We start from the raw sequence: 23,903 nt of genomic DNA on the forward strand, positions 1-23,903 counted from the left end.
CATTTCTTCTAATGAGAAATTGATCCACGATTGGCAAATGAGACGGTTCTGTGACTTCACTCAGGAGAAGGAAAAGTTTCGACTTAAGCAGTTCTGGGAAGACCTCATAATGTTTTTCAAACCTCTATATAGGTTTAGCGAATGATGCAGTTTTGAGTCAGGGTCTCTTTAATTCAGGAAGCCATCAAAAGGCGAATACAGATATAAAATGTCACAATTTTTCATGAAGATATCTAAAAATGAGGGGGCATATACTTCATATTTTTGTTTGGTATTTCGTTGTGTATATTTTGTTGATTTGTCTACATACATAATCCAAAATGTTTTTAACAATGTTCCACAAAATCCCCCATTTTATTCAAGGTATCAGGATATTTAATTTTGGTTACCATGGAGTCATATCTTTACATTACATTACATTACATTTCATTTAGCTGACGCTTTTACACTTACAATAAGTGCATTCAACCCCGTACAATAAGTACAATTTCTTAAAAAATAAAGCAAAAATACAAAGTGCTATAAGTAAGTGCCATTTAAGTGCTACTAAAGTGTTAGTTCCCAAAAGTTGTTAGTATTTTTATTTATTTTTTTATTCAAGGTATAGTCAAGGTATCTGCTTTACCTGTGGCTCTGCTACAACTCCCAGTCCAAACAACACATCGCCGGCCAGTTAGCCAGTCAGCTGTTTTTAACTTCCACTGCTTATATCTGTAATGCATCACTTTTATTCATTGCTGTCGGTTGTGTGAGTAAAATTGAATGCATGACCTCACTGTGAACATGATTTGCACCTGAGTCGTATCAGGAGGTTTTCATCAGCACTAGCGGTGATGACAACAGCTCCTATGATCTTATGCTGCTGCACAAAGTTATCAAACCAGGTATTTTGTTATTGTTTCGATTCAGAGACTCCTAGTGGCCAGAGTAAAATATTGACACACATTAAGACGTACTTGTTAACAATTCTTCAAATTAAGATGTATATTGCGCTGGTGAGTGTTCAAGCTCTTTTACACCAAACTAAGCGGGTAGCCTATACGCAGGCTTTTAATACACACTCAACTCACAGTTTGCTTTTTTTAATTTTTTCTTGAGCACCATGTTTGACATCAGAAACCATCAACAACTGAGGGGCTCTCCTCCCTGGCCATCATGTTTCCATCACTGCCGATCAGAGCCAGAGCCAATTAAAACATGTGTCTACTGCAGTCACCTGACCTGGTAGAGGATGCTGATTGAATCAATTTTCCATTGCAAACAAAAGCCAGATGTTAGGTGTTGCTGTGCTTTTTGACCAGTGGAAGGGGGCTCTATATTCTGTAACAGGCCTATTAAAGGTGATTAGGTTATTACTACAACAGTCTACATTTTTCTCTCCATCATTAAATATTTTCAATTTGATTTTTATTCAAGTCTCCACGTGGGTTTCTCTATCTTAAAATGCAATGACTGTCATTTCACTGGAATAAGTGTTTTAAATACCCTCCCCACAACGCCCGCCCAGCCAATAGCGGGTCCCTGGGGGCGGGGGCCGCTGGGCCCCCCCCTGGCAAGCGTCTGAGGCAGAGGGGCTCCTCCAACTCAGCTCCTGCCAGATTCGGGGTATAGGCTACTCCCCCCACCAGATGACTGTCAGTGCGCATTTCCTACTGGAAAGAGGCAGCGAGAAGTAAACGGAGGAGACCGACAGGGGAAGAGAGAGTGTGAGGGAGAGAAGGAGAGAGATAGAGAGACAGGGAGTCCAGCGGAGAGGCAACTTCACCCGGGGTTTATCACCGCGCCGTGCTGGAGACCTGAGGTCGCTTCCGAGCGCAGCATGATCGAGCTGGTTCAAAAGTGACCGCGGACCAAGCATCTGACTGAGGCGGCTGATGGACTGCTGGAGAGCCCAGTGACAGGTGAAGGGAAGATACAGCGGAGGAAAGTTACCAACTATGGAGATGCTCTGTTGACTGAGACTTTACGCACTGCTCGGACCATCCAGAATCATTTCCCTGGACTGGATTTTATTGCAGACGAATCCCAGTGCGCTTGTCCTTCCGGTGATACTCCAGTGCCGCTGTGGACCACCGCCAGCCCAGTAGCGTGTGTAGACGGAGCGAGCGGATCCTTCCACGCAACCAAAAAACAAACAATCAGCGGCCAGAGCAACTAAAATGCCTGCGTTATACCTCATCTTTTGCCTTATGGCTACAGGTAAGAAGCACTTTTTGTTTGCATCTCTCACGCGGGGCTGTGTGGATGGAGAGGATGGACCGCGCTCCGTGCTGGCGCGCTGCGTCAAGCCATCCAGTGCGCTGGTGCACGGGGGCATCTAATCTGCTGCAGTGCCACACTCCACTGCTGTTAATTGCCGCTAAATGTGTGATTAGTTTTTAAAAGAGTGATTACATCAGGAGGCTCCAGCGACTCAGAGTTGACCCGCAGCGCCGCTGAACGATGCGGGGCAGCTGGGGTCGTTTCTGGTGCGGGTTCGAACGTGTGACAGAGACGGTCTCTGTTGTAGTGGCTGGGCACCAAGCTACGGATGCACACGGCGCACGAACGGAAAAGATAACTTATTCAATTGTTAAACACACGGGAGTCGTTGCTCCGGAGTGCGGCGCGTGTGCGTATCCAACCATGTGTCCATTCACAATAACATTTTATTGTGTTTGACATGAGGATGAAATTCTCGACTATTTCAGCAGCAGTGGGGAGACACAACAACAGCGTGGAGAAATGTGGCAGCGCCGCGCGGAGATCTCGAAATCTCTACCCCTCCGAAGTTCAGCGGTCCCCGCGTTGATCTCTATCAAACAGTAAATCTAAAGCGAGCGGTTTAAGACTGATGAAATTATGTGAAAATGGGCTGACGTGGTCCGGATCTGAAGCTGCGCTCTTTGAGTTGTACTCCGGCTCAATCGTGGGCTCTGTGAACGGTGCGTAAAATGGATAGAACTAGGTGCGCGGGGTGCACGGCTTCGCGGGGACAGGCTGCGTTTGTGAGTGAGCGAGGCAGATAGATTGAGCGAGAGTGGGGGAAGACCGAGGGAGAAAGCATTTGTTGTTCCTGGAGACACAACGCACCTGTCTGCCCCCATTTGCCCCCTCACCCCTTCTGCGTTTTATGAGAAACACTAAGTTACTCCGTTTGTAAATGAATCCTGTTGCCAAAAAATAAATAAACGTTCCACACATTTGTACTCAAATTACTGAGTATCTATAGAAATCAAACGCATGACGAAAAGGACACAAATAATATATATAAGCAGTTTTGAGAAGTTTTTTCAACTGAGACACAGAAAATAAGATCTATATTTTCCTCCGTATAAATAAATTCACATTGAAAACACAGACGCTCTGAGCAGCTGGTACAATTAAGTCTTATAATTTAGTGCTGCAAATGTCTTGAATCCCCCCAAAAAATCCTCAGCAATTAACACTGAGCAACTGTTAACTTCTCAGCTTTTTCCCCCAGAGTTGTTGATAAACCAGTGCGAGGCGTTAACCCTCAACACCCAACAGACTGACACATCTTCTCAGCCTGCGACGAAAGAGAGAACAGTGAAATTTTTTCAGGCTTCTTTAAAAAACATTTATTTTCCTTCACCAGTCACACCGTGTGAAGCTTCCAGATGGAATCACATGCAGTTCCACATAACTTTAAAGATCACAAATGGCAGGGCGTGCTCAATAGCCATTTGTTGTGAGTACGTCTTTACCTTCAGGCTCGGTTCCGCATGGTTTTGCCATTAGTCAATGCTGGGGGGGGAGGGATTTGACACCAGTAGAACTCCGCTCCCTGACAGACTAGCAACAGCTGGATGGGAAAAGGCGGTAGCCAGACAGTGGCATATTTTTCCCCCAAACACACACACACACACACACACACACACACACACACACACACACACACACACACACACACACACTTACATATAATACAAATGGTAGCAGCTGCCCTAATTAGAACCTAAGAGACCCTAGACCTCATTTATTGTGCCAGTCCGACAGTCACCAATGCTCATAATTGGTTGCCCTCATGAATGTCTTTTACAGGATCAAAAATTTGGCAACGGCACACGGCTTCCCTTGGAAATCTATAGCATAGTGCATCAGTTTATATGTATGCAGTCTTGTACAACACTGATCATTTCGTTTCTCAGAAAGTCCCCTGGCTCCCGGAGGAATTGGATTCCATACTGCATCAGTATTCTGAGTAATCTTCAGTGAGCTCTTCTTTGGAACCTTTTGCTTTGGGTCGCCGGCGTCTCATCGGGCAAAGTTCAAAGGCTGCGAGCTGAGATTACAAGTTTTCTCTTCCTTCATCTTAAGTCACGTCGCCCCTCATGTCTCACTATAGTGAACCGCCATGGAAATGTTCCACCTCGCCTCCTCTCACAACTCTCTTGCCCGGTTACAGAATATGCGACTATGGAACACAAACACATGAGAGCGAAGCACACACAGAGAACTGAAATCTAGCCGAGGAAGTTATAAGGCCTGACTGTGCCCCCGTCTCCCCTTCCCATCATCCTTCCCTTCACCATTACCACAGATTTGTCTGTTCCTCGTGTAACCCAGATCTGTTTGTGGATGCGGTGGCAACATGGCCCAAGTTGTTTGTTTTGGGGAACTGTGCATATTCTATGAACTGCAGTTCTGTCGCCCTTTGAATTCTTGTGTAGGCAGTAGGGGCAGGCAGAGGGAGACCGAGTTTCAAACCGGGAAGGGGTGTGGGGGTTGGAGGGAGGGGGGGTCGTGTTACAGGGATAAGACTCGGATGTGTCACCAGCGTCTTGATGATTAAGCTGACAAGCAGCGGGAAAACACTGAGAAAGACCGCTGAGCATCGTTAACCTTTTCTCCATCTTGTTACTCTTGTCTCTCTCTGTCACACCAGCGCACAAACATGCTCTCTATCACTCCCTCTACCTTTTTACTCAGCCTCATTCCCAGCATATGCTTCTGTGATACCAACAGACGGACAATAGGAGAGGGTAAGTGCTAGGAAGTTTGGAAGCATGAGCCCCAGCCAGCCGATGAGTTAGATACGAGGTGCAAAGTAGTGCAGACGCAGCAGAATTCGAACACAGCAGAGTCTTGAACACAAGTGTCTTGCATTATTTAGGAGACATAGTCATGGCAAAGTTATAGATGAATTTTGGCCTACTTTGATTTCTTGTCTCTGTGTAATGGTTTTTGCTGGCAGCGTGTTGTACTGAACATGAATTTAGATTTACTTGTGGCCACAAATAAAATGTAAAGATCCATTTTTCTTGTTCTAGCTACAGCTATATGTTAATCTATATTCAAGATTTGTGCGGTAGTTCTCCAAAGCATTTTGAACAAACAGCATTACTTCTGGAAAGCTTCTCGATTTTCACCTTCACAAATCATTTGTTCATGCAGACTCACAACCACACACGCAAACAGGCGGTAACGAATGTTCGAGATCTTAAACAATGGCCTGCTGCTTCCTCTCATCCTGAAGACGTGTCATGCACTCTTGCCATTGTCTTTCTGCCCTTCTTCATAAACAAATATCCTTCCTCTCCCCCTTCCCACTCACTCACTCGCTATGTGCAGAAAAGGAGAAACTGGAAGGAGAAAGGAAACAATGGAGCTTCATAATGTTTCATAATGTCTCTAATCAGCTTCGCCACACGGGTAAACACAGATAAAGAACTTGGCAGTGTGTCCTGAGGCTTCGCTATCAGCTGTTAGCAACCTAACTGGATGTCTACGCCGCTATGGCTCAAAACAGGAAGCCCAAGTATAGTCATGCAGGTAGCAAACCACGGATGACACTTGGCCCCTTCCAGTATTATTTTTACCTCTCCCCGCCTATCCTCTTTTTGTCTTCGCTTTCTCCTTGTGTCTGTCTCCGCACATCCTCACCTTGTCTTCCTCGGGGCCAGTCGAAGGATACAGGGAGGAATTGACAGGGAACAGGACAATGGAGGGGCCATGTCAGCTTCCTGCCATTGCCTGGAGTCTTCTTCCCCAGCTTGAGCACTTCAGGCTGTATTAGAAGTGTGCAGACTGGTGGGGAGAGCACAAACTTGTTTACTCTTGTATTCCCCTGTACAAACGCTGTAATGGAAAGAAAAGAGAGAGGGGGAGAAACCGGGATTAATTCTGTGCATGTCATTAAAACAGCCCCTGAGGGAAACAGTCACGTTTATACAGTGGAAGCTATTTTCAGAAAGACTTTCTGGATTGCATTTATCTCCCCCAAATATTCAAGTGTCACTTCCTTCGAGAGAGATGTATCACCATTTCAAAAGACCCCAAGCCCCGAATCCAACATACAACAGCAAAATTGCAGACATACTAGACTGCACATTCATTTTTATTTTCTAATCAATTCCTGCCCTGCAAGACAGGAATTTCATATCTCCTGCGGAGACACAGAAACCAGCAGCAAATTGAAATTTATCTTCTGCGTTGCAGCAATATCTGTTCCTGTGTTATCTTCACCAGCCGTGTTCCTTAACCTTGTATTGGAGATAGCTCTGTTGGAGAGGGATTCTGGCAGCCGGGGCTTAGGAAAAAGAAAAGTTCAGTTAGGAATACCATCAGTCAAAATGTATTAACAATACACGCTGATTTACTTTACATATCTTTCTGTTCTCCTTGTATGAAATTTGACTGTCACTCACTCAACAGAAGATCCAAAGTATTCAGCATAGTGTGCGAGGGCTTGTGGCATGTGCACATCATCCAGAAAACTGACTCACAAGGAGCTCACGGAAGCAACACCCTTAACACATATGCACACACTCGCAGAGGTCAAGGGCACACACTGGGGCAGAGGATGATGAGCTGAGATGAGTGTTTGGCATCTTCAGGGCTGTGTGCCCTTTCTGGAGCGATTCGTCAAAGTCCAACTGTCTAATTAATGATGCTTCAGTTCTCAGGACATGTCATCTCCTTATCCAACTAGGGGTAAAAACACATCGAAAGGAAACAAGAGATTGCCTGCCTGCTGTTCACTGTGTTAGTTATGGAAACAGTGCATATGCTTTTGGGACTACATACCCCAAGTATTCATTCCTTGAAGTCCAGCCCCCTCCTCCTTATTGTTCTTTTCATCTCTTCTTCCCCTCAGTTCAAACTGCCAGAAACGCCAGTGCTAATATTGTGTTAGTGACTCAACCATTAACCAAAATAGAGCACTGCCTGTAGCTTAGTTGCTTCTTCTTCCTCTGCACAGTGGAAGACGGCTCTGTGTTGTTGTAGGAGGCTGGGTGAAGGGTTGGAGAAGGCATACTCGTGTCTTTTATTTCCAGTTTATTTTTTCTGGGGGGGGGGCGATTGGGGCCAGATTTCAGACAGAACTCAGTAACTCATCCTGGGAGGTCTTTGAGAGAAGTCAGCCAATTTGTTTTCAACTGCGAGGAACGTCAGTCAAACTATCGATCAAGCTTTTAAATGTGGTTCTGTCCATGGCAAAACATGTTATTGTCATGTCATGTCATTTAGCCTGAGGCGACATAAAGCATGATGAGGTGTGTGGGCGGTGGTTGAACCGACCGGAGGGCAAGGTGTGTTCTCTCCACTGTCACCAGGAACTGCAATGTGCCCAGCAGGAGACCAGGGGGGAGGGAGGGGTAGAGAAAGAAAGAAAAAGAAGGCAGAGGGGTCAAAGGGATTTACTGCCAGGAGCCTAGAATTTCAGGTAAGGGATACGCTTGTATTGGTGTAAACCAAACCCGCTGTTTTTCTTACAGGATGGCAGAGGTGAAAAAAACAACAAAGGTGCAACTGCCTGCAAGTCTGAGGGGGATTAATAGAAAGCTGATATTTCGACACCCCGGGCTAAACATTAGATCTCAGGTGTCCACGTGGACATGCAGAAATCGGTTGTGTGTGTGTGCATGTGTCAGTGTAGTTGTGGATAGGGGGTGTTATGAGGGTGAGGTATAAGTAAGGTATATAGTGGGAGCCTTCTCTACTTCTGCCACATTCCTGTGAAGCTGCAGCCAGGAGGGCAACAACACTTGGCTAAGTGTTTCCCTAGCTGGCTGTGGGGAACCCAACACCCCTGCTGGAGGAGGCACCCAACCATTGTTCCAGCACATTGCACCCATCTGACTGAGGCTTCCTAGAGCTGTGCAGATCCCAGGGGGCTGGAAAGTGAACGAAGCAGAGGAGGAGAGGGACTGATTGTTCCCTGCTCAGACTGTCCACAGATGGGACTACGGCACAGGATGCTGGCTGTTTGCTTTAGAAAGTCCCAGGCGTTGGCTTTGCAGTCGTGGTGTGCAGAATGCTCTGGGGGATAAAGGAGAGGAGAGGAGAGTGTGCCAGTGGAGACAACAGCCGGGGAAAGGAAAGAGAGAGTGGGGCAGAGAAAGAGAAGGAAAGGGATGGAAAAAGGACCCTGCCTAATATGATGTCAGTGTGAATATAGTGTCAGTGCCAAGAAGGGAAGACAGATGATACAGCCATACAATGATAGGGTAGTTGGGCGAGAGAGTGTGCAAGTCCTCCCCTGTTCCCAAACAGAGACATATAGAGCTGGAGATAATGGAGAAGGGAGGGAGAATAAAGAGAGTAAGTGAGGAAGGGAAGAGGAAGGGATGAGATGCAGGGAACCCAGGCTGCATCCATCATGTGGTTTGGTGCAGAAGCCATTTGTACCTATTGTTCTCCATAATTTGTTTTCTCAGAGCCTGCAACGGGAGGGGTGACGGGCAGAGACAAAGCTACCGAAGCCATTTATTTTTGCACTAATTACATAAGTGAGACAGCATAATTAGATGTATAGCTAAATAGACAATAGGCTGAGAGGGAGATGCACAGAGGGAGATAGACAGGGAGGTGTAGATGAATTCAAATTGACGAGAGGCATGGGCCGCTGCATTTTAACATTCAAGAGTGCAAGAGAACCCGTTAAAAGGAGTAAAGGGGATGGAGAAGGATAAAGGGAAAGGAAAAGGGAGAGTAGAGGAGATGGGGCGATGGAAGGGATAAAAGATAAGAGGGAGGGAGAGAAAAGCCCTCTTCACAGACTGCACTTTGAGGTGCGGCCCAATGTTGCTGGAATAGTCCCCTCATTTAATACACCTGCTCAGCAGGAGGAGAAAGAGAGATATAAGGAGATGCAGTAAAGAAAAGGAGAAAAGGGCAAAAGAGAAGAGAGGAGACAGGAGACAGATTGCATCTCTGCTTCTTCAGATCAAAGGCAGAGAGTGGGTACAGAAAGCTGTTTGTTGTGGCTTGTTTGGGAGGGTCTCTGGGTAAGGTCATGGGGGGGACCTGGCCTGCTTTTCTGTGTGGGCGGTATTACCCTTCAACATGCCGACCCCTCCAAGGAATCACAGGCTACTTGGTCTACAGCCATGAGAACTTTTCTAGTGAGAACTTTCATGTTCAAAAGATACATGAAAGCCATTAAAATGATAGAGGTGGTCCGGTAAAAGAGAAGTTTATTGAAACCAGCACAGTTTTGAAAAAAATAGAAAAAAATATTTCAAATTATCTGGAAACTGAAACTGAGTGAGCAAATGCAGATTTGCGTCTGCTCTGTTTCCCGTGTAGCCAGTGCGTGGGTGTGTTCAGCATGTCACCGCTCTTTCAGGACTGTGATACAGGGAAAGATAAATAGGCTCTTAATGAAGCCACTCAATCACAGGCCAGTTAAAACAGCTGACCACAGATTGAGGGGCTGTCAGGCCTGATTGGAGGCCCTATTGAAGAGGGAAACTCTTGAGCCGTCACACTTTAGATTATCCATTCAGTGCACTATAGACCCTGGCCTAACTCCCCTTCTTTCTATAAACAGTCCACTGACACACCATAGTACCTCAAGTCAACTCTTTGATTGTGCTGTGGAGTTCTTTAAAAGCCAATTTAAGCTCAGTCCTTTGTTTAACTCCCCGGTAACTCAAGCTGGGTCATATTGTATTAGTTGTGTTTGTAATTCTTTGTGTGTGCGTGTTTAAACTTTTGGTTTTATGTCAGCTGTCATTGAGCATGTGATTTCTTTGTTAAGAAATAACTAGTTGTATCTAAGAACTGGCACAGACCAGTTTTTTTGGGGGTGGAAAAGAGGGTGCATGAGAGAAATCAATGGCCCAATTCAACCTTTTACAGCCATGACTGCTGCTGTAATGGTGTGGAAATGCACAGTGGTCATGTGGATCCCTTTCTTACCTCCAGGCTCGGCTCAGAACTGAAGCGCCGATTCATTCCCAGTCTCCACCCAGCTTTAATATAGAAAAAAAAGTGCTCTGGGGATTTCAAAGACTCTCACATGATGGTGACGAGGCAACAGATCTTTCCCTTTTTTGTGAAACGAATGAAACCTCTATTCTGGCAGGTTTTCCAGAGGACAAACATAACACTGGGCTGCAATTTTCCTCAACAAATAATGGCTCCTCTAGTCCTCTCACCTTCCGGCCTTTGCCGCTTTGATCCCAGGTAATGTGTTAACAAGCAACAGGTTGATGGAATACCGTTAACATTAGTATGTGTATTCACACTGAGGTGTGAAAGTGTGTGTCTGTGTGTTTGCACGCACTTGGCTTTGTGTGCGTGTGTGTGTTTTCTCACCAATTAATGAATTGCTTCACATGCCTACAGAGGCGACGATGACCTGTCTCCAGTGGGGCATTGCTTCCCCCCCCCCCCCCCCCCCTCTGTGTCAGCCTCAGCCCATGATGGCCATGGCGCTCTTTCACACTAACACGTTAATGAAAACACTCTAATAAGAGCTCGTGGTTCCATACAGGGGACCCTGGAAACCACAGCACCATTGTGAGCTGGGCTAATGAGTGGACAAATCCAACTATGGAGGACTCACTCCACCACTAACAAATACATATACCGAGAAACCTGGCTGGTCTCACAATCAAACTGGCATGGTGGTTAATTGGACAGGAGTTCAAAAACACATAGAAAGAACAGGTTGTGTTTTCAGATTTGTGACCACTGCAGGTTCAGCTCTTTGCTCCTTCCCATTTAGCGCCCTCACTCCCTCAGGTGGGGCTCCTCCTGAGGGCGATGCAGAGAAATGATTTTGCTTTCCCTCATCCCTCACACCAGATAATTCAATCTGTTCAATATCAAATAATCTCTCCCCATTTTTCAGCTTATTTTAACCTTATCGCTCAAACAGCTACCTCTAGGGCATGAGCCTCGTTCCATCTTGTTGAAAAAGAGGAGGAGAGAAGGGGAGAGGTAGCCCAGGAAAGAAGGATGGCAAATAGCTCTCCAAGGAGCGCTTTTAGAAAGCCTCTGTTTGCCATTCTCTTGGGCCATATGTGAAGCAGCCGGCAAAATAGATTGAAAGAAAGGAGAATGGTAAAGGATAGAGAGCTACAGGAAGGGATAAAGGAGGAGGACAGAGACTATCTATAAGAAGGGGGGGGGTGTTGGTGATGTGAGTTGTGGTACTTGAGATCTGGTGCTCTAGCTTGTGTCCCACAGCACTTAACATGCCCCTAGCCATCTCTCCTGGCAGTTAATTAGAATCCAATAAGGTTGCCGCCTGTTGGTCATTGTTCCTCCAGTGTGTTTACCCTTTGCAGAGGCTCCATTCGCTGCTTAATCTGCCGAGAAGCTGAATGTCAATAGGTCAGGCCAAGACTCCTGAGCCCCGAGAGAGAGCGGGAGACGGAGCGAAGGGGGAAGGAGAAAGGATCAGGGGGATGAAGGAAAGGGGTCAGTCCTCTCGCTCCTCTCAATATTTTTCTTTGCCGTTCCTCACTCGTTGTTGTTGTCCAGCCCCCTCCCCTTCTCTCTCTCTCTCTCTCTGTCTCTCTCTTGCATCTCCTCTTTTCTTCTTTTCTTCTCACTACTAATCCGTCCTCTTGATTGTTCTAAGCTGCTTTCAGCCAGCCCCTGGGAGGGTGGGGGGTTTTGGAGTCTGTTTTAATTAAGATTTAAAAGAAGACTCCCTCAAGAAGGGAGATTTAAGAGCAGGATGGACTGAGCAGAGTAAACGAGTACAGGTAGGAGAGATTGTGGAGAGGGATCAACAACATCAGAAATCGGTAAAAGGAGAAAGTTAAAAGGCTATTATTTAACACACGTAGAGGCGCACGTTGCACACACCCACACATTCACACGAACAGAGCCAGACTCCGAGGCATGGCACGAGTGGCTAAGCCAAATGGGATTTTTTTTTTCATTTGTAATCAAGCGGCACAATCTATATAGATTGATCTCAACTTCCTGTGATTCATACCATATCCTGCGAGGGTGATATGGGATCAGCGGTAGCCAGCAGGCAAGCTGAGGGAGTTATCTTCACACTCTGTCTAATGATCGATCATCTCACCAGATGGGCTTAAGAGCCTGTAACGCTCCACTTGTTTATCAGAGCCCCGAACCTGAGGCCTCTCAGTAGATGTGACCTGCAAAGAAAGTCTTCTTTTGCAGATGGAGTGATAAAATGCTTGAAAGAGAGAAAGGGCCTCAAGAGACGCGTTTCAAAAGTTGCTAAAAAATGCTCTTTGTATTTCGACCAGAAGTGGGGATAGAAGCTGAACTCAGCTCCCTGTGTAAAGTGGTTCTGTTTTGGAGCCAATGTCACCGCAGCGGATGCTCTAGACGGTCCTGTTAGACACTTAATTAACTGGCTTATCGCACCAGGACAAAAGGAAATTTCTCTGTAGAAGCCTGGCCGTCAAAGATACATGCACTGTTACCGTCTAGCATTGCTTTACGTCTACAGTGCGAGCGACGTGTTGCAGACAAAGTGTGTGTCCATTTGTGTGTGTCAGTGGCACTGCAGAGAAGGCGCGTGTTATGTGCGTGTTTGGTAAAACAGTCACATAGTACACATCTGCCCCGGCTGCAGACCACACATTCTAAAGACCCTGAAGAAAGCACACACCCCAAAGACAGAGTGCATAATGAAGTGTTTAAGTTCATCAAGCCCTTCACAGACTTTGGTGCAGCCGGTAAATTGTTAAAGGCCACGCAAGGGTCAAGAGCCCAACCCATGGTATTCTATGCCGTGATACATCCCAACACACAGTCACCATATGTTCGGGGGTTTCATAGTCAATGAGCTGACCCACCCCGCGTGACAAAGACCATTCACACCCAGGCGACTCTGAGGAAATCTGCAATGCCATGGTATGTTGAGGACAGAATGCAGCACCAGTCCAGCCAGTGGCCGTTCGAGAAAAAACAATAGACGACAACGCACAGAGAAGTAAAAGGAGTTTCAGGGGAAGACGGTACATAGACAAAGAACTTTACAAAGCACTTTGAGACGATAAACATTAAAAATTATCTCGCCCTCTGCTTGCTGCAGCTCCATCGTTTGCCTCCATCAAAGCCCCCCGAGACTCTCCCAGCACACTCGGCCCCCGTCACTCACTACTCCGTTAATAAGGCCAGCAGTAAACGCCAGGAAAGATATGCAGGGATGAAAGATCCTTCTCTCATGTTCTGGCTTTGAGGATGTGTTTCCGGGTGTCAGGGGGAGGTGGGGGATATGCAGCTTTATAGAGTAATGCTGCATTTTAATAGAAACAATAAACCCATCGGCTTATGAAACAATATTTTGTGTCCCATATCCGGATGTGTAGTAGCTCTTGGGGCGTTTGGAAGGCACGGGAACCCCCCCCCCCCCCCCACACCTCTACTAAGCTGAAGGTATAGAAGAAGCACATGTTAAAGAATAAGATGTGCTGAGCTGGTCCAACGGGTGGTGTTTCACATATATATTTTTAACAGCGACGATTAATATGTGGGGAAAAAAGGTCAAACTTGACTTGAAATGGCCCGGTATATCACAGTTACTCTCTGAGCCTTATTTCATACATCAATCCCTGCTGTGATGTCTCATCAGCCTGGTCACACAGGAGAGACCCACGCTGCACATTATCAAAGATTGATGGGGTGTCCTAGTTAAAGACAGGGGGAGGAGAGACGACTGGTTGGGGAAGGGAACTTCACGTCACCCTCAGCCCTTTTTCAGAGGTGTTGATCTCGAGTGGCTCGTCACAGCTCGATGCAAAAACGTCACCGCTGCTGTTGGCAAATCTTATGCCGGGCTTCGCTACTTCATAACCTCGAGTACCTGACTCCAACATGATGGAACTCGCAAATGCAGCATTTTAAGGGCAGTGCTCTCACACACGACCGCGCCGGCTGACTCAGGAAGCTCAAGTCGAGGGCTGAGACTTCCATCTCCTCCCATCCGCCCTGTTCCTCATCCTCCCCTGCAAACGGAAGACAAAACAAACTGACAGAACAAACAAGGCAGATTATCCTAAATCCTTTTTTCTCGAACACACACCCTAACCATCCCTTATATCCACTGTTCACCATCATGCTACCCGTTTTCTTGTTCAGAGTGCTTGCTTAATAATTAATTGATTAATTAGTTCGCTCATTAATCATTTATTCATTAATCATGGCCTGATTTTTCTAGAGGAAGCAGCGCAATCTGAACAAAAACCCTGACTTCACATTTCACTAATTATGCTCCTTTACTAATCAACGCTTAAGAATTGAAGTTTCAGGAAATTAGTTTTCCCCTTCCCTCTTTTTCTCAGCACAAAGCCGGATGTATCGAGGGTTGGCAGGTAACATTTTTTTCCAGCTCTTTCTTGTGCTCTGCTAGCTCTTAGTCATCAGAAAATGTAAGTGAATCTTTGAACTTATAGACACTGTGACATTTGATGTTAAATTAATAGTTGTCTTTTCTCCAGCTCCCGATGAATGGAAGCAGAGATTCTGGTCACAGACTAACCACAGACATTGATTAATAAATGGCAATTTGAAGGCCGTTTGCACGAGCAGAGAGGTGGCAGCGTTGTGAATCACACACTTATTGTTTTCACAGGATCTATGGCTCTCCTGGGAGTGGAGGTAATTTGTTTAATCGCCAGGAGTTATGTTCCCTGGACAGAGAGATGGGATGATAGGACAGTTCAGAGACGTCTCCGGTAATGTGGAGAAGCAACGTGAGGAGAAACATTTTAAACAGGTTTAATTAGAAGTGTTTGTGTGCCTTTGTGTTCCTCTTGGATGCAGAGTTCACAACACAGCTCAGCCACTTTCTCTGAAGAGGCTCTTGTCAGCTGCTGACAAAAAAGAATTATGCATCAAATTAAAGGGAGCTCCAGTGAAATTGAGGCAAGTCGGGCATTAACCTCTAAGCTTTAAAAAGCACACATATTAAGCAACTCTAATGAGACACTCATTGAGCTGGCTGTGTTTTATATTCAAACACACACAAAAGCACAGCTTTGACTTCGGTGTGCCATTGCTGCCTCTGAGTGCGTCTCGCTCTTATTCATCTCACCAGCAGCGAACCCAGCACAAGTGAACAATAGCGTATATGGCCCTTTCACTCTAATGAGATGCATACATTTACAACATTACCACCCTCATTAAAAAAATAATAATAAAGGAAAAAAGTATTAATTATGAAACGCACTACTTCCTATCATGAAGAGCCAAGGGGGTCTCCACTGGGCTCAATTAGGAAGAGTAGGCCGCAAATCCCTAGACTAAATTAATTGACACCCCAGGGCATTCGGCCCAGAGTCCCAGTACAGAATCTATGAAGAGGATTCCTTTGTTTTCATTTCCGCTGCCTTTTAGAAAAAGCAAGAGATGGAGGCAATTTTACCATTATGTTGTGATGGTTTTGTGGATTTTTAATCTGTTATTTATATATATATTTATATGTTAAGCTTACTTATGTGTCTACATCAGGGAAAAAAGATTTCCTCTTATTTTTTTAATCCTGTCCCATCTTTGAGTTCCATCTCGGTCACATGATGCACACTGTTGCTGTTCTATCCACCATGTCAACTCTTACGCACACACTAAACCAGGGCTTTTGCAAACGGCACAAGAAGTTAATGATTTAAAAGCACAGTAAATTATACTGAAAGCCCTTCCATCCAAACACTGCTGATAGAGGAGGAGGGAGCCGGAGAGTGAAATTGCGACATAGAGAGGCAAAGGGAAAAAAAAGTAGTGTGTGTAGGGGGTGGGGGGGTGTGTAGACAGAAAAGGGCTGGAACAGTGACACAGATCCAACAAGCAGCTGTCTTGCAGTTAAAACACCAGGGGGTAAGCAGGAACGGAATGACAAGACTAGCTCAATCACCATCTTGTCAACACTGCTGGCTGATGTGTACAGACAATTTCATACCGCCACCACTGGCTCCCTCCTCTTTTCTCCCCTCTTTTTATTGGCGTTTTTATTTCCTGTCCTCCTGCCAGCCAGCCAGCCAGCCAGTCACTTGCTATCTGTCTACCCGGGAGTCAGCTCTCAGCTCTCTGGCTCCTGGCTTCAGAGTGGGGGGGGGGGGGCTGCTTTAAAAGCTGTGCTAGAATTATACTCGGAGAGATGCCTCTGCCCACTGGAAACCCTAAAGATATGGGAGCGCGTGTGTGACAGTGAGCGTGCGTCTGCGAGCGGCGAGTGGCGAGAAGACAGTGCAAGAACGAGTGTATTTATGGCACATTGTCGGGCACTGCAGCACAGGGAGTGCGCAAACCATTCGCACACACACTCACACACACTGACTATGTCACATCAGCACTCTTGCCCCCCCTCCCTCTTTTCTCCTTCCCTTCTTCCTCTCCCTGTATGCATACCACTCTACTACTCTATCCACTGCATCTGTTGTAGCAGGTACCCAGGGAGGAACTCTGCCGCTGCTTGCCCATGCGATCAGCCTCGCTGCGGCCCTGATGTGTGTAGTGCCCTATTCCAGCAGAGAGAAACCCGGTGGTGACAGCCGCGGAGACAGACTGATTACAGCGTTCCATCAGTCCCCCTCTCAGGCCGGCTCCTTTTTTCAATTGGAGGCTGACAGGAGCCCACTTTTTCCATTTTTACTTTACCTCAGTCTTTCGAACGTGCAGCAGCAGCTCTTTTTTTTTTACCCTGTTGTTCCCCCTGCCCCGCTTTCTTGAGTGTTGTGTTGACAAGCTGACACAAACCCCTTTGATTTTCGCACCGGGGATGCAGAGAGCGAGAGAAGGGGACACGGGATACAGGAAAGAGGAGAGGAAGAGTTGCGCAGAGAAAGTGCACGGGAGAGAGGCTGGCAAGAGATGACAGCTGACATGGAGTCTGGAAAAAAAGCAGAGTGATGGCAGAAAGGGCCATGGAGAAAGCAAATCAACAATTAGTAACACCTTATATATCTCTCAAAGGGTCCCTGCTAGGCATTGATTTCAAGGATCATGGCTCACTGACTGTAGACATACGAGTGCCTAACAGAGGAATGAGAGGATGGGGCTGGATTGCAGAGGCATGCAGGAATTTAAGAGAATGCCCTGGGTGGGGGTATCATCAGTGCAGCAAGGGGGGCCGGGTGGATGAGCGGGTTCACTCGCTAAAAAGGGTCTAGGTCTGAGCCAAGATTTTCCACAATGGAATAAAGGCTGAAAGGGGAGGCTAGGAGGATTAAACTCCAGCAAAACAGCTCTTAAAAAGCTGTTAGACTGCAATTTGGGCACAAAAACGCAGAATGGGAGAAAAGATAGTGAGAGTTGGAGGGAGGGAGGGAGGGCAGCTGGAATGCAACGCGGTAGGGAAGGGATTGAAAAGAGTCCCGGCCGCATGGAGGTAAGAAAGCGGAGGCCATCTGCACGGGCACAAACTGAAGCTTGCAGCGATCCAAGTCGAAGAAAAACACCGACGTGCCGCTCCCACATGTTGTGCATGTGTTGGGTGCCACAAGTTGGTGGGTGGTATCTGCTGTTAGCCCCCCCTTCAAGCCCTCAGAAGTTCTGTAGGACTCATGTTAATGAGCTCAGTAGCCAAATCAAACATGAGATGGGTGCAGGGTGCCCTTTGGGACATAATCTTCGGTTCAGCTACCTCAGCAATACTGTCTGTGTGCATGCATACACAAGCACACACGCAGGAAGAGGAAGACAAAAGAGCCTGACTCAAAACAAAGGGATAATAATTCCATACAGAGAGAAATGGAGCTTGCATTTTCCAGCCCGATTTAGAAGCCTTATCTAGACATGGCACAATGGATGACATTTGGGGAAAAGGGTTGTTTATTCCAAGCTTGACACTTTTTTGCCAATTGCCCTGTTTTTTTTTTCTTCGTCTGTTTCTCCTCCTCGTTTTCTCCTCTCTGGCTCTTATTGTGGAATACTCACACCAGCCAGGCTCCGAATGTTGCCTCCACCTCCGGGGCAAGAATGCAAGTAGATATTGGGCGCTATTTTTTAACATTTTGAATTATTACTGCAGGGAGCAAATTGTCCAGTCAAGTTGAGAGCACTTATATTTATAGAGCCCACAGGACTGGATGTTGCACTCTTTGCACCGGATGGGAATGAGGACATGGAATAAAATCAGGACTAAAATAGAGACTCTGCGAACGCAGCTTGGAGCCTCTTAAGAGTAAATGAACATATGCAGCTGAGTGTCATTGTGAAAGCACGGTGAAATGGACAGAGTGCATCGCCTGAGCTGTTACAAACAAGAGGGTCTGATGTTATTTTATGTTTTATTTGAAGGACCTGACTTTTTGAATGCTGCGTTAAATTGACTTATAGCCTGGAATCAAGTGGAATGGGTTTAGTGTGCTTGTGTGTGTTTGTGTGTGTGTGTGTGTGTGTGTGTGTGTATGTGTGTCTGTGAGATTACTAAAATGCCGTAACAGATTATGACTGCGGTGACTTGGTGGTAAATGCACTGTACTGTATATGTTAGTGCCACATTTTATCTAAAGGTCATCTGTTGTGCCATTATCTTTCCCAGTCTTTAGCGTCATGGCCAGCACTTACCCATGCACATTTTCAGTGCACACCAACACACACACACACACACACACACACACACACACACACACACACACACACACACAGAGTGACTGATTCAATCTAATTCTATCAAGGCAGATGCCCGGCGGTGGACGGATCATTGCTGACATCTGTCCATCTCTTCCTGATCCTTCCTGATGTGAATGTATCTCTTATCAGTTCAGATGAAGCGGAGCGAGTGCAGGCCGTGCCAGGGTCAACACAAAGCTCTTTAACAGGTTGTGTCCAAGTCTGTGAGGCTGTTTTGCACTTAACTCCGACCATGTGACTGAAAACAGCAAAGTCACTGTGTCAAAGTAACTGCTAAATGTGCCCTCCAGTGCCTGACAAGTTGCTTTCCCTATTAACACTGCCCCACCGTCATTCACACATTCACACACACACACACACACTGACACACATAGCACCTTTTCAGATAGGCAAACACACACACTCGGCTCACACACAGTCAGGCAGAAATGCACACACACATAAACTTAGCCCCATGTGCATCCAGCGGCGTGAAATGATATTCCATTTTGAGAAATCCGGATTAAAATGTATCAGGCCAAATGTGTTTTGACCTTGTTACTGGGGGATGGAAAAGCGCACACACACATACACACACACACACACACACACAAGGTAAAAAACAGAGTAAATGTTGTATTTCTGTGACAGGGACTGAAATTTCAACTGCTTTTAAAGCAGCGTTAAGCTCAACACACGTGGAAGAACTAATTCACATTGTACACATTTACCTGCTTAACATTTACGCCAACGCGCCAAATAAAAAGCACATCCACTGTAGAAACGTTGGGATTTCAAAGGGGATTCAAATCTTGCTTTTTTCCGAACATGATTCAGAAGCAGCCAACAATCCGGCTCCTCAATTCGAGTCTTCCCGGAACACGGAGAGCTGTGGGGTGTGTTTGTGTATGTGCACCAGTCTCGATGACACTAAAGCACATCAGGAACAAGCCTCTTCACACCCACAGCTCGACTCCTTCTTCTGACGGCCTCTCCTCCACTGTTTCTTTGTCTGGTTCTGTTCCTCCCTCTCTCCTGTTCAAAAATGTATTCATGTAATTAAGCTGCTAATACACCGTCAAAGAATTGTCTAATTCGGCAAGGAGGAATTAAAGGAATCTGGCATGAGTCATTAGCCAGTCGAGATGTTCTGCTGAGCATTTTCAATAAGGGATTCTGGAGAGCAATGAATCACTCATACGGTGTGAAGACATTCGCTCTAGTGCATACTCTGTACTCTATATTTATACGGCTGCATATGTGTGTGTGTGCATAGTGTTAATTGCCATATGTGAGCATGAGAAATTGTACGTGGGAGGGGTAAAGAAAAACAATTCACTGCATGTAATCCTTCTAAACAATCCACCAATGCAGTGAATTATTACCCATTGTAAACATTTAGACACTCTGGGCAAGATACTTAATTGCAATCAATGTTTGTACTGTTGCACGTACAAAGAGGAAAATCCCTACCTCGCTGTGCGGAGGGGAGGCCGATCAAAATGCTCAATGGCTCGTAAATGGCAGAATGCTGGGGACTTAAAAAAAAAATGGTTTTTGAAGGTATGACGAGAAAAATGCCAGCCTCCGCTAAACGCCTAATAGCCTGAGCCAGAAGACGTTTCATTTCTCATTGACGCTCTCAAATTGGCCCCTTTTGATCCACAGTGTTTGACACACATACAGTCTACCTGCACCCACGGCTCAATAATCTTTTCAAACTCATTGAAAAAAAATAAAAAATGGTGCACGGGGAGACATCATCGACGGGCTAAAACGCATTGTTCCCTGATCCCTTTTTTCGGTCCAGCTGTCTACTAACAGCTCTTATGGCTACATGTGAAAAATGGATTTTGGAGGCAGTTGTCAGCAGCCACAGCGGCCTGCGTCGCGGAGAGCTCGCGTTCCTGATGAGCTCACGGTTTGGCGGCTGTAATTGTGCTGTCGGGTGACAGAGGCAGCGGGCTGAGAGGGGTGGTGGGGGGGCTTGGGAGGGGGGCAAGGTTCAGTCCATGGTGCAGCCCGAGATGAAGTGGATAATTGAGTGCGGAATAAACACTGCCAACAAGCCTCGGAAGCCCCCCTTTGAAAACAAATTCGAGAGAATGGAGCGAGTAAGAGGGGGAAGAGCCGTGGAAAGAGAAAAGGGGGTGTGAGAGAGAGAGAAAATCCCAGCTACCCTCTGGGGGGGAAAAGCTGCTATTGAAAAGCTATTAAACTTGCATTTAGCAGGATTGATTGGAAATGAAGAGGCCTATTAAAAGAGAGGGACAAGAGGACAATAGCGCGTCTCTGGCCGCCGTATGTTGCCCTCCTTTCAGCAGCTTTCTTTGCCGGGAGGGGAGGGGGGGGCAACCCTGTCTGTTTAAGCGCTCCCACCAAGAGAAGCAGTTCGGGAGGGGGGGGGCTTAGCACTGCCTGAATAGAACCCTCTTTATCTTTCTCTGTCCCCCTTCCCATCCTTTCTCCACTGAGCAACAAAGAAGGAGAGAAGGAGAATGAGGGAAGGTTTTTTTCTAAGTCCTTTTTCCAGACTCACACAGACACCCCACTTAGATAACTAACCAACTGCCCCTCTCCCCCTCTCCTCCCACCCTCTCCAGAGGATTAGTTACCTCTGGAGTGTTGCCATCATCCCCTACCAGTAGGGTATGTAATACTCAATCTTTAGCATAGTGCCACGAAACAGTTGGAGCCGTGGACTCGTATTCACGCTGTTTCTGTGTGCCTGTGAAGGCAGGCCAGCCAATCCGGTGAGACCGTGAGGCCGTGCTTAAACACTGCAGCGAGACAGTGGCAGGTGTCTTCACTGACTTTCAGCAGTCTCTAAACGGATAGGTCCCCCGGGAGCTTTAATGGAGTTTTGATTGTTTAACATCTATTTTTACAAACAGCACGCTGAAGTAACGGCAGATTTTCCCTCCCCAGAAGTGTGTTTGCTTCATGTCAGCGAGCGTATAACCATATGGTCTTTGGGAAAGAGTTAAATAAGTTATGAGGTGCAGCTGACTCTTCCTCTTAGAAGCTACATTTCTAGGGGGAAAAAAAATTATATTTTCAGACGTCAGCTTTGTCAACTCTCTCAGCGAGCACCATGAGAACAGTAGAGTGAGCAGACCGGTTCACAGGAGTCTGCTCTCCTGCAGTCGTCCTGTTTTTTTTTTTTCACACCACTTACAGTGCAAGTTTTCCTCGTGCTTCATCTCTGCTGGCACTGCAGAAACCTGCTGCCATTACACTGTCTGAAATGCCATTAGCAGGGTGCTGCCTTCAGTATAAATTGTCCATCTACCATAATGAAAAATATGAATTCAAAGAGATGCCATATTCACACCGTGTTTCTTTCCTCTCTTCTCTCTCTCTCTCTCCCAGCAGCCACCCAAGCAGCCTACTTCTCCCAGCAGCCCCAGGACCAGGTGGTTGTGTCCGGTCAGTCTGTGACTCTGCCTTGTGTGATCGTGGGTTACCGGGGAATGGTACAGTGGACCAAAGATGGCCTTGCACTGGGAGGAGAAAGAGACCTTCCAGGTATGATCACCGACCTCTTATTTCCATCTCCCTCTTTTCTCCACTGCTTTCTGTGTGTTTATTGGTCTCTCTCTGTCTCTGTCTGTCTTACCGCGATCAATGCCAGGTCTCATTAGAGACCGAGTCTCTCTCTGTCAACCGCTGAGGTTTTACACAAATGAATGGTGAGAGAACAATGTACTGCAGACAGGCCGGCTACTGCTGCACACACCAAACTTTAATTTGTTGTTTAGCATTTTAAGGGTCTTGTCGGAAGGTGGATAATCAATTGGCTTTTGTCACACGCTGACATTTAAATGTGTGGTAGAGTCGAGAGAAGGTAGAGCAGCTTCCCTCTCGACCTCAGCCACCCCCATCTTTATTGTGTCTGTGCTTTAAGGACAGACTCCTCGTACAGCAGCCCTCTCACGTGTTGCATTCCCACCCCCACGCGGCTCCGCTAGCCCCCCGGCTCAATGCCCGGCGCAGTGAGGTGCCGCTCGCTTTCATCTGGTTCTTAAAGAGCAGCGCCACGGTTTCCTGTCCTTGTTCGAGACACAAGCCCGTTCATTTTATAGTCCTTTTCATGATGCGTTTGTTGCTGGTTGTTTGTTAATCTCTGACTCTGTTCTCTGTTCTGGCTTCACGCAGGCTGGACGCGCTATTCCTTAATGGGCGACCCGCTATCAGGCGAGCACAGCTTGCTGATCGATTCGGCAGAGTTGGCGGATGACGCGGTGTACGAGTGTCAGGCTACACAGGCAGGACTGCGCTCCCACCGTGCCAAGCTCACTGTACTAGGTAAGATACACGGCTCATACATGATCCTCGGCGCCAGCCCTCGTGCCAAGGCCTGCAGGCTGGCAGCGCCGGGGAACAATCGGGGGAGTGTCTTCATCACAAGCTAGAGGAGTGTGTAGACAAACGTTCAAATGTTCGACTCACAAAAAGACAATCCTTCAAAACACAACTTAACGTTGACAAATAAAAAATTCATTGAAACGTACCTCCGAGTGATTTGCAATTCATAGAGTCATTTCTTATCGTCCCTCAAAGATAGCACCGTTGTAAATCTAGTTTCCTGCTTAAGAAATCATGTCCTGCAAGCATAATTCAAACCAAGCAAAGCTCAGCCGTGAGATCCAACCAGAATTTAAAAAAAAAAGGAAACCCCTCTGCTCTCAGAAGCGATAATCAAGGCTGTGGACGTCGTCTTGGGTAATGTGATTGCTGCATTCACAAGTGCGTTGCGTAGTCGCTTGGAAGTCAGGGTCTGCACAGTTAGCACATTTTACAGTGAGCCACAACATTTGTCAACCGCAAGGCGCTTTTTACATTAACGTGATGTGAGTGATCTACTTCTTTACACAGACGTTCAGGGGGGGGGGGGGGGGTTGGTGAGGAGAAGGAGCAGGGGGGAGGGGGGCAGGTCTTGGGGGAATTGGAATCGCCAAAGCACTGCTGGCATCTGGTGGCACGCGGAGGAATATCACTCCATTAATTAGTCCTGTCATTTGTCCATACTGTATATTCACCCACAAGTACACGGACTGAGGGGGGGGGGGGGGCTCATAGGGAACAAGGGCAGGCATGGTGCTCAACTCAGTGCAGCGCTTTCC

General features: G+C 46.7%; 1 protein-coding gene across 4 annotated transcripts in view; it reads left to right on the forward strand.

The window, feature by feature from the left end:
* Positions 1–1,618: 1,618 nt before the first annotated feature.
* The window catches only part of kirrel3l (kirre like nephrin family adhesion molecule 3, like), a 31,710-nt gene continuing 9,425 nt past the window's right edge, over positions 1,619–23,903 (forward strand). For 3 of the 4 annotated variants that reach the window (XM_062398619.1, XM_062398621.1, XM_062398620.1), the window contains exons 1-3: positions 1,619–2,199; positions 22,150–22,305; positions 22,936–23,085. In XM_062398619.1, coding sequence (XP_062254603.1) covers positions 2,160–2,199; positions 22,150–22,305; positions 22,936–23,085 — 346 coding nt within the window. In that variant the 5' untranslated portion in view covers positions 1,619–2,159. The remainder of the gene's footprint in view (positions 2,200–22,149; positions 22,306–22,935; positions 23,086–23,903) is intronic. The other variant, XM_062398622.1, reaches the window with a different exon arrangement.

The sequence above is a fragment of the Platichthys flesus genome, chromosome 11, assembly GCF_949316205.1.
Source record: "Platichthys flesus chromosome 11, fPlaFle2.1, whole genome shotgun sequence".
In the NCBI taxonomy this organism is placed as follows: Eukaryota; Metazoa; Chordata; class Actinopteri; order Pleuronectiformes; family Pleuronectidae; genus Platichthys; species Platichthys flesus.